The sequence below is a fragment of the Eurytemora carolleeae genome, unplaced genomic scaffold (assembly GCF_000591075.1).
Source record: "Eurytemora carolleeae unplaced genomic scaffold, Eaff_2.0 scaffold113, whole genome shotgun sequence".
Lineage (NCBI taxonomy): Eukaryota > Metazoa > Arthropoda > Copepoda > Calanoida > Temoridae > Eurytemora > Eurytemora carolleeae.
The window spans coordinates 449,013-464,119 of NW_019396138.1; the positions used below are offsets into that span (position 1 = coordinate 449,013).

Sequence of the window (15,107 nt, forward strand, 5' to 3'; positions counted from 1 at the left end):
CTGCTCCAGATTGTAAAAAGATGAAAATTACGCGAAAAATACACCCTTAAAGACCAACAACCAAAAAAAACGCTCTTAAAGACATGTGGCACTCATCACATTTTATAAAATTTTAATATTTTTTGACATTTACGAAATCTACGCAACATTTCTTAACAATGAAAACCACTGAGATGTCTGTAGCACGAAAATTTATGATACATATGACAATTTGAAGTTTACCACTTTGGTTTAGTTGAGTTTGTACAAAAATTGAGTCTTTGCCACAAACTCAAATTTTCTAATTAACATATTTTTATGGGTAATGTTACGTAGTTTTCGAAAAGGCCCAAAAATCTAACCACAATGAGAGTCCCAGAACCTTGAAGATCGTTATTTTGGGCCACCCTGTAAATCGTTGCCCCTTATCATGCAAACCTTTGGTATTTTAAACTTTGCCTATTTGGTTTAACAGAATACATAATTTGAAATATCAAAAGACTACAACATCCGGATCCAAGATATTTAAGGATTAAAAAATTAGAATGTGAAGCTAGTGATATTTATGTATTACATGTGTGAATGCAGAAATTAAATGTGCTTTAATCCAGGTTCCCAGGCCATATTCTATAGCTTAACCTCAGGGCTTGACAATTAGATATTTCACAGAAATTCTGAAGAAATATTAATTTTGTTCTGGAATCTTGTAAATTGTAATAATCTCAAACTATTAATGAATTCCAATTGGACCATCAAAAAGCCTGGTTTTTACAATTAATTAAACTGGTGTTCAGGATATTTCGACCATTTCCATTAAAATAGATAAATGGGAACAACATATGTCAGTAGTTGGTCCTCCTAAAATGATATACTCATGAATCAATGATAAATGATGATTCTTAAAAAAATTGTAGAAGTAATCATGTGACCCTCAATTAAAAGAAAAGCAGAAGAGCGTCCCTGATAAACAACGGTAAAAGTTATAAGTAACCTTTACCTTATCAATTATGAGAAAGATGTCGTGGTGTTTCTCGCATAAAAAGTTTTCAATTAAAAAAGATTCCCTCGTTTTTGTATCAGAAATGCACAAGTCATTTTATATAGAAACCTAAGTTCGAAATATTTAATTTTCAAAGAGAAAATGTTTGATATCTCATGCATAAGGGTACCGTTGTGAATCGAAAATTAAAATGACGTCTACTGTCCTTGAAATCGCTGATGTCGCCAATTGATTACATAAATCAGGAGTCTACATTTTTAGAAATATTATAATTCAAAACTATTAAAGCATCATGAGTCATGACAATGCTGACTGCTGATGTAATGGGTTGGAAATATTATAATTCAAAACTATTAAAGCATCATGAGTCATGACAATGCTGACTGCTGATGTGATGGGTTAGAAATCTTGGGACGCAATCTGTTATCTAGCAGAATAAAAAAAATATAAAATTTGAAAAATATAAAAATTCAATTTTTTAGTAAAACAGTAGATTCCATTTATACATAACTTCAGATTTATTTAAATAATTATCAAATTACACAGAGATTTACATGAATAAATTATACGAATATCATCTCTTTTCATTATGGTTGAATTTCACCAGTTGTTCTCAGGACGGATATGCTCTCCAGAACTTCTCCTAAAATATTTTTTCCAATTATAAAATCCAAAATATTTAAGAAATAAACAAGCTGGCTACCTGACTGCGTTAGTTATAGAATCCTTTCTATGGCTGACAACAATGGCAACCTCGTCTCCTCGTTTTGCCTCCGCAGAATCTTTTCTTCCTTGGGTTTGATTGCTTGCTATACTCTGAGCACTATCTGCCCGTTCTATTCCTCTCTCCGGAGTAGGCGTGCTCCAAGCTCCTTCTTCATTCCTCCCAGCTTTCCTGCTCCCGCCTCTAGATAGGATACTCATCCCTAGACTAGCGAAGCTGGATCCACTTGACTCGGAATCTGTTCTCCGGAACTTATTGAAATGTTCATGGAAGGCAGGGACGGAGAGGGTTGGTCTTAAGTCCTGGGAGTTTGGAGCCAGTGCAGAGCTAATACTGGAGCAGGAGCTTTCCTTACTGTCCGTTCTTCGGAGATGTTTTCCAAAATCGTTAAATCCTCCTCCGGGTAGGTCAAGATGGTTTCTGCCATGTTGTCTGAACGAAACTGATTTGTTGTTTTTTCTTGAGTCTCTGAACATTAGATGAGGATATCTCCAAGGGGATTTAGGTGCTTCCATTTCAAATGCATAGTTGTCCAAACCCTCAGGGTGAGCTGATCTACCGTCCCGGTCTCTCTTAGACAGTCTTCGGAGTAACCTTGTTCCTAATCCTGCACTTGGAGGCTCCTCTAGACGTGGAACAGCTTTCTTCTTCTTCTTCGTCTCATGGGAGTCTTCAATGATTGTGTGTCGGTCGAAGGGAGTTCCAAAATCTACCTCAAGGATAGTGGAAAACTTGTGAGGATAGATCAAATCAATCAATGAAACAGCTCCACCGAGTAGAACGCAGAGAACGCCGGCAACCATGACCAACCAGAAGCTCCAGCCGAAGGAGAACATGAGAATGGTCTGCTCCATCCTGATCTGGAGAGGAGTTGAAGGAAGGAGTTGGGAGTAAAGGAAGTTAGTAAAGAGCAGGGTGAGTCCTGTGAGAAAGACCAGATAAGCTCCGTATCTAGGAACCACAACAAGGAGAAGGTTGGAGAGTAACCACAAAGCAAAGGCCATCCTTAAAAATATGAGAATCATGAGTTTAAATGTTAAATGTTAGATCTAACTCTAACAATTGCATAGTAAAAGATTTGTAAAATATCATGATGGAATTGAGTCTCTTTACCACAAACTTAAATTTTCCCGAGCTGATGGTGAAAACTTTAGATCTAATTAACAAAATTCATAGTTTGAAATATCTAAGGTCTACGAAATTAGGTTGCAATGATGCAAAGAACTCAGTTCCTTTGACAAGAAATATTACCAGAGAAATATAGAAGTATAGTATCCAGCCTGTCTGTAGCTCCGACCCCAACAGAAACCTTCAGCATCTACAGTAAAGTACTCACCGACAGTTAGAATAGGAAAGGGTAGTCCCTGAAATAAGAGAAACAAGATTTATAAGGTATATTCATATATTTCGAATTTTATCTTTAGATATCTTACAAAATTAAAATCAGATACGAGTCACTATCTTTATGTTTGTATTATTGTTTTTGACTAGATAGTTTACTTGGATAGTATCCAAGTTACAATCAGGGTGAAACTCATGTGTTTGAGTCTAGGCAGATATCCACACAAAAGTTTCTACCTCAGGCTAGTTACTAAATTAATTAATATGACGGTTCATTCAAATTCTTATGGTTTTACCTTAACAAGGGCTTTATTGTATTCTTTCTTCATTTGGCTAGCTCCGGTCCAATGGAACCTCTCATTGTAATCAATACTACTGGAATGGTTGTGGATGGGAAGAGCTCTGAGTGTAACATTAACACTGTTGAGACCAATATTAATCCCAATATCAGCGTTTATCTTCTCTCTAGAGAATGCTCTGTATGCTGTGGATATCTGGGATTCTGCTGTATGCCAACCTGATCCATGCTGACCGACTAAACATAACAATATTTAGACCTGGTTCAACCTGATCCATGCTGACCATATAATTCAAAACTATTAAAGCATCATGAGTCATTTTTGCATCGTTTTTGGGTCGTTTCTTGCATATATCTTTTGCCAGGATCAAAATTTGCCAAACTTAAAGGAATGCAAATATTTTAAATAAAAAATTGCTATTATTACATTATGACAAATTTTGACCCTGAAAGAAAAAAACGAACCAAAAATAATTACAAGTACAGTCCCTTTAAGAGAGATAAAATGGAGAACGTTAAGGAAAAAATGCAAAAGTTAAAAAATATGAAAAATAGAAAATAAATAAGCAAAATTCATCTCACCTTGCACGATCATTGTTTGAGCAGTTCAGGGGAGGTTCTGCCTCCTTCTGGAAGGTTTCATTCTGTCCTGCAACCTGCCCTAGGAGAAGGATAAATATAGAGGGGAGAGCAGGGTTCATGTTGGTTCTCTACTCTAGAGTCAGCAACCAACTGAAGGAACAGGTTTGGGTTCAAGAAGGAACTAAACAATGGGTTCTCTCAGCATTTAATGCAACAACAGTAAATATTTGTTCTTTGTATTTGCATGTTCAATTCATCTAAAATATTTGATTATCATTGATAGTGAAAAAAATAAGAACAAAACAGCTTCATTGCTTCTTGAAGTTGAATACTCCCCCCCCCCCAAGAAAAAAAATATATTTCTTTGATCAAAATCTAAAAGGAAGTTTTCTTGTTTTTTTAAGGGTTTAAAGAACGACGGAGAGTATATTTATCTGACTCAATTAGAGATATTATGAATCATGAGAAAGGAACTAAACACTTGCCTCAAACTCTAAATATCTAATCCTTATATTTGTGCAACCAGTGGCCGAATTTAAAGAATAATAACAATATTTAGACCTGGTTAATCATAATCCACATACAACATGGATAAACAGAATACGAGTGTTCATTTTTATGCCAATTTTGCTTTTTAAATCAATTATTTTTTAGTAAACATTTAGGGAATAATCCTTTGTTTAAAGGAATTAAGTGTTTGCCACAAACTCTGATTTTTTAATCTCTTTATATCTTTACAAGTAGTGTTAAATATCAAAGGTTTACACACTCAGAGTGTTAAGATTTTGGGATTAGAAAATTTATGTTTGTAGCAAAAACTCAATTCCTTTGAGTTAACTTTTACCGATATTTAAAAGTATTCTAATATGGAAAAGTAAAAACGAATTCTCCAAAAGAGACATTCAAATATTATTTCAAATATGATTTCTGAAACCTCCGAGTTTTAACTTTTTCAAGTGAAAGAAAAAAGACTATCCATGATATACAATACATACCCTAATGTCGACATAATTCATAAGCTCATTAAATGTTAAGTTAATAGCATAACCTTCAATTAACTTGGATCTGATAGGTTCAGCCGTATACATATATCCATATACATATTTATATACATATACTTTAAGTTTGTCTGTCTGTATCCAAAAAAAGTCTGAACCGATTGGGCCCAAGTTTTTTGTGGCAACTCACATGACCCCAAGGAAGGTTTATGGCTGCGAAAATTCGAGATCGATTTAAAATGCCAACTTTGAGAGTTCAAAGCTAAAATTGTTAACAGGAAAGGTGACGCGAAGCGTCCTAAATGACTAGTTGGGACGAAAATTTCTATACTAACCTAGTATAGCGGTTCCGACAAACAGAGAAAGAGCAACACTGGTGAATGTGGTGAACCTCTGCCTTCTTACTCCAGGGAAGATGATAAGGAAGGCCAGGAACAAGGTGACGAACACGATGTAGAGGGTGAGGGTGCTCACGTCAGCTGTGACAGGAGTACGGTTTGTGTATGAGTAGAGGGTTGGACCTCCATTCTCACGAAATGCATCAAACCACCCTCGCATCATCTTTCAATACCTCGCCTCACACACTTCTAAACATTATCCTAGCTAGGTTTCTATATATTAACATTTATCTTGTATATAAAATCTGATACAATGTATATATTCAGACACTGCTACTATAGAACTGTTTGATACCTCCTAGCTAGGTTTCTATATATTAACATTTATCTTGTATATAAAATCTGATACAATGTATATACTCAGACATTGCTACTATAGAACTGTTTGATACCTCCTAGCTAGGTTTTCTGATATTAACATGTATCTTGTATATAAAATCTGATACAATGTATATACTCAGACAGTGCTACTATAGAACTGTTTGATATCTCCTAGCTAGGTTTCTGATATTAACATTTATCTTGTATATAAAATCTGATACAATGTATATGCTCAGACACTGCTACTATAGAACTGTTTGATATCTCCTAGCTAGGTTTCTGATATTAACATGTATCTTGTATATAAAATCTGATACAATGTATATACTCTGATACTGCTACTATAGAACTGTTTGATATCTCCTAGCTAGGTTTCTATATATTAACATGTATCTTGTATATAAAATCTGATACAATGTATATATTCAGACACTGCTACTATAGAACTGTTTGATATCTCCTAGCTAGGTTTTCTGAACCGGATGTATGGGATGATATTCTATCATTTGCTCAATGGGTTGCGTGCTAATCATTTAGAATTTGGAAATATATTAAAGTTATGCTGAACAATAATAATAAGTGTTGAATAAAAATACAAACGATATTATTGAAGTTTAGGTTTGAACTTATTATAGAATTGAACTGTTAAGCAAAGTATTATATTTAAGAAACTAAACACTCACCAAAAAATGTAATTTTCTTCTCCTTTTATCTTAGCAACCTACTTTAAACCTTGGATATTTCCATCATAAACTATTTGAATCCATAGTTTGAAATATCAAAGGTCTGCGACATTAGGTTGCAAAGATATAATGATTTGAAAATGACATTTTGTGTCGAGTGTTTAGTTACTTTCTAAAATGTTAATAATGATTTTATATCTTGCTAGACCGGATCTGAATTATGACTAGCATCAATGATTTCTAATGATGGAGCAGGATTGAATTCTGTTCTCTTGGTTTAGAAATAGGGATTCCCAGGTTCAGAGAACTAGAACTATCCAGGTATTACATGTCTCATGCTTTTTTGTGAAAATAGGCTAGTTCATCTTGATTGAACTTTTCTATTTCTTTTTTCCCTACTCTCCTATCCTACTTCTTTTCCGTCCTCTACTTTCGTACTTCTACTATTTCTCCTTATCTTAAAGGGAGTGACCGGCAATGTATGGTGGTTGAACTGAATATGTAGTATTGTGGACAAATTTTTTAGAATTCATTTGAGACATATAAAACGGTTCCACAACGTATATTTACTGAGTTTGAGCGCAAAGTCGACATTCAAAATCATGAATTTGGGAGGGTACGTTTCCAGAATCGGTTTTTTTAAAATTATTAAATAACGACGACAAAAAATGTAAATAAAATTCTACAGTAAGCTAATTAGTTGTTTGGAAACAGGTTGAGAAAATAAAAATTAACTCTTATCATCGAAAAAAAGTAATCTTATTCAAATATTAGTTTCTATAATCTCTCATTTATTAATAAACATTTTCTGCAGATTTTCTGTAATTTTTATCGAAAAGGCGACACTCGAAGAATTTGTAGAAATCTGCGAACAAATTCATAGAAAATAAGAAATTCAATATAATGATGAAAACGAAATAATTGATTCTAGCATTGCAGATTTATTGACAAATTTATTTTGAGAAATATGTTCCTAAACACCCAATAAGTTTACCGTAAAATTTTTACTATATTTTTCGTCGTCGTTATTTATAATTGAAAAAAAAACCCGATTCTGAAAACGTACCCACCCAAATTAATGATTTGAACGTCAACTTTACGCTCAAACTCAAAAATTATACATCGTGGAAACGTTTTATATATCTCAAACGAATCGTACAATACTGCATACTCAGTTCAACCACCATATATTGCCGGTCCCTCCCTTTAAAGGGACTGTAAGCGTAATTTCAAGTGACCATCTATTTAAAGATGGCAATGCCCGATTTACAAAGTACGGTACCCTTGAAACCTTAATATTATCAAAAATGAGGAAGATAACTCCTTTTTCTGACTCTAGATAGTTTATTTCTGATAATTTTTCCATTGTTTCTTATAATCAAGAAATGCGCCGGTCACGTTTGTAAAGAAACCGCAAATGAAAATAAATACTTCAAAGAAACAAAAACATAAATATCTAATTCATACTTGATCAGACAAAGCTTTAAAGGGTACCGTTGTAATTGCCATCTTTGCATGGAGGGTTACATGAAATTGCACTTACAATCCCATTAAATTTGCCTTTTTTCTTACTCCTACTCATATTCTTACTTTTATCATGTTTTATCATTAACTCCTAGTCCGTCTTGTCTGATGAGAAGCTGGTTAAGAGTTTACCTGAATAGTTGAACCCAGGTTAATCACTGCCAAGTTTAGGGTTCAGTGCAATGTAATGCTTTCCCTCCTTGTCTGGGTCTTGTTTAACCTATAGGTTCACAAGATATCCAGCCTAGGATTCAAACCTAACAATCCGGGACCAATTAAGGAGCCAAGCCCTGTTCAAACCCAGTTTTAAAGGTTAAAAAAAATATGAAACTGGAGAATGCTGTATGTGCAATCCTACTGGAGAAAGCAAACCGACTGAACCACATTGAAAGAAAGAGAAATACTAAAAAGCAATGATTCAACCAAACCGAAGTCTTCTTCCAGGGATTTGTTCTGCTCTACCAATTTTCTCGATATGGCTAACTGTGCAGTAACCTTTATATAGGCAGAAAACAACTATTCAATATTCGGGCCTTGTTTCCCAATTTCATGGTTTAAATCACAATGGATAAAACTATAATTAAACAAAAGGAAAATCTTATTTCTCGTCATTGGAAAATTTAGAACCAAATAAATAAACCGAGGAGCTGAACATTCGCCTCAAACTCAAAGTTTTCAATATATATAACTTTGCAACCTTTTGGTGCCAAACTTAAAATTTTTAAACTTTAACTCTATGTTTTATCAGAACTTATAGTTTGATAAATCAAAGTTCTACGTCTTAAAATTGAAAAAATATAGTGATAAGAAAATTAGAATTTGAGTAGAGTAGAACTAACAAACAAACCAAAATAAAAAACAAGTTTTCTAATCCTATTAAACCAAAAGACATAATTGATATAATTCCTTTTTCTTCGACGAAAACTTACTATTTAACATCTGCATGATTTATTCAAATCTGGTTTTAGAGCTGAAAGTGACCAATACAAGTTAAAGTTACAAAAAAAAACTTCTCATTCTCAGTAACAAAGAATGTTTAAACTAAAGTAGATTGTTATGTTACATTTAATGAAAATTCTTTAAATATTCGTATTTTGTGTTGATAGGATGAACGGAAAGTATTTACTCTCTTTAGTTTTGTATATTTGCTAATTTTAGCACTTTTGTGAATATCAAAATAATTTTGTTTTAATCTTAAAAATTAAATTATATTCGGTATTTATTAGACTCGTTAGTCTGGAAGACGAATTTTTAATAAATCATAGATCTGGTAAAACTCGGAGGCGTCCATTAATCAAACTGATATCATTGTATTTAGGAAGCATAAAACCCCTCATATCAAAACATAAAAGATAAAATAATATTTTCTGATCAATAGAACGGATTGAAAGGATTCCTAAAGGGCAACACTAGCTTGTAACGGTTTGGTGGGCAGAGTTTGACTGGCAACACGAACAGTGTTCAACACCCCCACCCGGAGAACCCAAGGTTAAACCAGGCCTAGACCGTTCTATTCGAAGCGCGCGCGCTCAGCTGATAGAACTAACTGTGCCTGACATTTTCATGCGCTGAAAAGGAACTGAGAAGTATTCGCCTGGTTTGCTCTAGCTGGGCTGGGATTGATAAAACCGGTTCAAGGGATGATGCAATAAAAAATACAGCAGGTGCTTTAACTTGGATTATGTCCATTATTAAAACAAGAAATAGCGCAGAATGTGTAATTTACTATTTCACAACGGAACATTTTAAAATCCTTCATTCATTATAATTTACGTGGAAAACCATCACGTCATAAAAAAAATTTTTTTTTTTATTTTTGCTCCGAGATATCCCACAGGTTTTTTAGAATACTGTATCAGTGTATATACAATATTTAAATATTTTTGTACAAATTTTTATTTATCTTTCATGAAAAATAATTTTAAAAAGTAAATTTGTTAAAAATAATTTAGTGCTTTAAAAAAATGCATATTTTTGCCTTTTTAGAGTTAGAATCATATTTGTATGCAAAAAAACAAGATTTCTCCAAATTGAAACAAAATATATTTACAAAAAGTTTAAATTTACGAAACCCGTCCAGAAATAAAAAATAGGCACAGGTTTAACCACAAAGGATAAGCCTTTAACGAAGACCTAAAACTCTGCAATGGAAACAGCCTTATATTGACATATTACATAGTTTGGCAAAAAAAAAAGTTTATAGCTGTAGGAAACCATGAGCACAAGAAACAAGAAACGAGTTTATAGCTGTAGGAAACCATGAGCCCAAGAAACAAGAAACAAGTTTATAGCTGCAGGAAACCATGAGCACAAGAAACAAGAAACAAGTTTATAGCTGCAGGAAACCATGAGCATAAGAAAAAAGACTTGAAAAATGTCTCACAATTGTCTCTGAAGTCTAATCCTTTGAGGGTAACCCTATATATTAATGTAAAATTCACATCTCAGCAAAAAGTGCTAGATTTCTTTCTTTGGCGTGCAATGTATGCATTAATACAGTGATACACGGTGAATTAGTTTACAAGCAAAATTGGGATGAAATGCCGTTAATTTTGTTTTTAATATTTAATATATATTGAACCAAATTGGAAACCCTACTTAGTTGTGTTTCTAATTCCAGAAATATATTCCACATATTTTCTATTATTATATTATAACTTTTTCTAGAATTGTTAAACCTGTAATGGTTGGTTTAATTAGCCCCAAAACTCAATAAAAATACCAATTTGGCCAAAACATTTACGAACTGTTTAGAGTACACGCATTGCTGTAAACCAGGCAGAAGGAGAAGGTCTCAATTTAAATATATATGGAAGTACTGGTGACTTTGTAACCTCGTAGCTTCTCATATTTTGATTTTACGCTCAAGTATAAGAAAAGAAAATGTGTCTAATTACAAATCAGAAATTTAAAACACAAAGCCAACACCTCACTTCAAACATGACTTATACTTTCTAATACAAGAAGTATATGGATAGTTCTTAACCCTATTCCGATTGGGCTATTTTTGTATAATATACATGGGGGGGGGGGAAGTCCAACTTTTCAAGAAAAGCTTATTCCTCTACCTTTAATGGTTAGGATGCAATGGAGGTTTTAAAATTTTTTTTAAGTATGTTTGAAAATTGTTCAAAAATAGATATTTTTACCTTTTGACAAATATTTACATGTGACACATGTTATTTCATCCATTTTTCAAGGACTTCTCAAATACAGCCATGTAGCTTAATTAATAAAAAAGTTATTAACTATATGATACGGACGGAAATCACATGACCAGTTAACTGCACTGCCATTGGCTGAAATTCTGGTGACGTAATACGGTCCTACGGACTATACGGACTTAATGAAATAATATTATCAATATTCAATTATGTCTATTGTAAATTCAAAATAAAAATTTCAAAAATTATGATAGGAGCAAACCTGAGATTCTCAGACTCCTGTGGGATATAATCGTTTCCAAATTGGTTGCGTATTTGCTGAATATGATCTGTTTAAACCTAATACTTTTTTCAAAATTTTCCTAATATTTTTACACAGTTTTATATCAATTTCTCGACACAGATACATCAGATAGAACTCTTATATGTATTATTCAACGCCTGAGATTCTCAGGTTTCATCCTTTACACCCTTTCATTTTTCCTGTACAGTCCCTTTAAGTTATAATTCGAACCAAAAATGATCGAAAAAACTTCAATGTTGCTCATTTAAAGGCGCAATATGTGAATTATTTACCATGTGCAAATATATACATTTTTGTTCTGAGAAAGATGGTTTTAAAATAAACAATATTTAACACATGCAAATCTATATAATAAAGCTCTCATATATGTCAACTAGCTGGCCAAACGGCTGGACCGAATGGGCAGAATTTTTTTGAGGAAACCCATGGGTACCCGAGGAGTAACATAGGTTAACATTTTTTTGAAAAATTCGTTTTTTTTATTCCACGGGCAATGCTATATATAATAATTCTCTTCACTCATATAAATATTTTTTACAGAATTCCAATCTTTTTTAATTCCAATTTTTTTCAATTCGAAATTTTTTATCACAATTCGAATTTTTCTCTTTTTTAAATTCTACAGGCAACGTCGGGCACTTCAGCTAATAGATTAAAATCTTGTCAATTAAGGTCTTATTATTGTGAATTAATTTCCTTATTGTTTGAATGACATGAAGTATTTTATAATGGTCTTGTGAGGGGATTGCAATGTCCTTAATTCAATGTCAAGGACATGTTTATATATTTTCATATTTTCAAACTCGTACACATATCATACATTGCACATATACACACATGTACACTTTCTCTCATAAATACAAACATTGCATGTACAAATACACATAATACGCCTACGTAAATACATTGCTAACATAATAAATAAAACACAATAAATGGATAGCATACATCCACATAACACACGCGTACACATTTACAATTGTACATACATAAATTAAAAATATATACGAAAATGCATTTACGAAATACATAAACTACACACACAAAATACACGTACATACTGCGAAAATATCATTACAATGTACGTATATGCAGATGTCCAATGTTCATATACGGATAATAATAGTTGTAGACATCACTGCGAATTAATGTGGAATTAAATATTAAAAAGAATTGAAATAAAATTAAAAAGGGGATTAGTTAAGGATATTTAAATAGCACTAAAAGGACGCAAAGTCCTCCAAGTCTTTGTTTACTAAAAAGGATGGAGAACAATATTAAAGCTCAGCCATTTTTAGACAAAGCTAAGCGGTTAGTTGAATCCTGTTTATTATAATCCTTGAATTACAAAACTAAGAATTTTAATCCTTGAATTACAAACATATGAATTCTAATCCTTCTATTACAAAACTAAGAATTCTAATCCTTGAATTACAAAACTAAGAATTCTAATCCTTGAATTACAAAACTAAGAATTCTAATCCTTGAATTACAAAACTAAGAATTCTAATCTTTGTATTAGAAAAATAACAATTTTAACCCTTGAATTACAAAACTAAGAACTCTAAAGTCGTGATCATTTAAAATCTGCTTGTAACATCCTTCTGGGAGAAAAAAGATTACATCACCTTAACATCTAACACTCAAAGAAGACATGACATTACTTTCTGAAAATGAACACACCAAGGATTTGGTTTAAATGTTCATGTTTAAAGAATTTATAATCCATGAAGTGCATAATGATAAGATCAGCTGATAAAAGTAAAGTTAAATGTGGTCCAACGAAGACGATTGGAATATTTTTAAGTATTTTGGAATATTTTTACAATGTATTTTACCAATGCGGAATATTGTATTAAAAGGCTTAAAAGCGATTTGTTGAAAAGTTATAAAAAACATTTGTGTTTAAGTGTTAAATTGTGTAATCGGAATTTATGACAATTTTAATGTAAAGAATTTGGTTGCGATGTAAAGAATAAGGGAAAAAGTTTCTAGAATTGGGTTGCAAGGTTCAGAATTTATTGTATCATCAGGCAATGATATTTTTCTTGTAAAATTGACAAAAAAGTAAGAGTTAGGTATTAAGTGATGTCATGTGCCAACTCTAGGTTTAATATTACACCTAGAGATGGCACGCAGATACAGAGAAGTGTCTTGTACAGAGTTAAATACATTGGTTAGTTGATCCTTTATTGCAAATATATTTGATAACAATTTGGAGTTAAAACTGATAATACGGATAGTCTCATATAATGTTATAATAAACCCCAGCACAACAATTCGGAATGAATACTCAAAAACCTTAAAGAATTTAAGCAGCAATGTTCTAATATGTACATATGTGATAAACCGTGTTATAGGATTAAAATCTGGTTCCTTTCTTATATTTTTAACATATTATTACGGATATAAAACTTCCTAATACATGTACAAACATATTTGGTCAAGGGTTGAGTCAGAACATTTTGAGATTGAATTGGGATTTTTATCTCGTGAGTTCTCTACCTCAATAGGTAAGAATCACGCATCGATCTCAAAATATTCTATTTAAACCCTTGATGCAGGTACAGAAATAGTTATCTAAAATCTTTCATACAATCTTATTTCCTATACAGTGAGGCCCATCAATATGTGGAAAAGGAAGACACTCTGAAACCTCAAGTCGTGGTTATAAAACACTGCAATTATGCTGTGTATACTGCATGTACATTGTACACCCATTTCAATCATGAAATTGATTTTTAAGCTATTGGCAACACTATTTGCTATATGACAAAATACTCATGAAATTGCGTGAATGTCGTCTCCCTATTCTAAAGTTATACGGGTCTCACAGCATATATGTATGCGGCAAAGAAATTAATTAAATAAATCTATCATAAAAAATAATAAAAATTCATGAATTTAAAAATCCATAATCAATAATATAAGTGTACATATATTGTAAATACAAAAGATACACATATAGATGAGGGATGAATACATTTTAAACTATTCTTTTATCAAATATTCTCTATACATATACATACATATATTCAGTGATATGACCTAACTCGGATTTGTAATTATATCCTTATATTTCCTAGATACAGTATCGTATACCTGTTGAGTGTGTAAGGCGAGATACTTGATGATTTCAACCCATTCTACATGAAGGATACGTTAGAGATAGATATCTGTATCAACAATATGATACGCTCACAGCTCAAACTTTATTCACAATAAATTAGATTCAGCTCATTCCGTTAAATAACCATTCACTGGGGGAGAGGACTTATGTTTCTCTCTAACCTTGATCTGCTCTAGTCTAACTCTACACTGAACCCGGAGCACAAGTTTAATTCCTTGTTTAAGGAAGCATGATGATAAAAGATCAGTTTAAACTAGTAGTTCTCTGCTACTCCACTATATTACTGTGAGTGTAGGGTCGGGTTATAGTTTACGAAATGGGATGGAGCGGGAATGGTTGGATCTGGTTCTCCTGTAGCGAAAGTTCGCAGGAAAATATATCCTTGGTTGAGATCCTGGCAGGCCCGCCCCAACTCTTCTTTCTGTTCCAAGGATTAGAGTAGGACGAGAGGACGAGTAGGAAGCGTAGAACTGAAGCGTATATGATATAAAAACGGTGTGGTTTTATGCTTTTTGTGACCGTACGGGGTACACATTGTACCCCGTACAGTGTATGTACACTGTACAGTATCTAAGATTTGAAAGATACTATATACAGGAGTAAAATGTACTGGATACGGGAATACAATGTACTGGATACAGGAATACAATGAACTGGATAC

The 15,107-nt window shown here is 32.8% G+C and overlaps 1 protein-coding gene across 2 annotated transcripts; it reads right to left on the bottom strand.

Moving 5' to 3' along the window:
• Nucleotides 1-1,473: 1,473 nt before the first annotated feature.
• LOC111696081 (dual oxidase maturation factor 1) lies at nucleotides 1,474-14,725 on the bottom strand. Of its 2 annotated transcripts, none has more exons than XM_023465612.1 (6): nucleotides 14,419-14,725; nucleotides 5,258-5,509; nucleotides 3,341-3,579; nucleotides 2,955-3,067; nucleotides 1,683-2,708; nucleotides 1,474-1,622 (listed from the first exon to the last, which is right to left on the bottom strand). In XM_023465612.1, the coding sequence occupies exons 2-6, from the start codon at nucleotides 5,481-5,483 to the stop codon at nucleotides 1,580-1,582; spliced, it is 1,647 nt and encodes a 548-aa protein (XP_023321380.1). In that variant the 5' UTR covers nucleotides 5,484-5,509; nucleotides 14,419-14,725; the 3' UTR covers nucleotides 1,474-1,579. The 2 variants fall into 2 exon arrangements, with proteins under 2 accessions (XP_023321380.1, XP_023321379.1); XM_023465611.1 differs by lacking the exon at nucleotides 14,419-14,725 and adding an exon at nucleotides 7,981-8,092.
• Nucleotides 14,726-15,107: the final 382 nt, after the last annotated feature.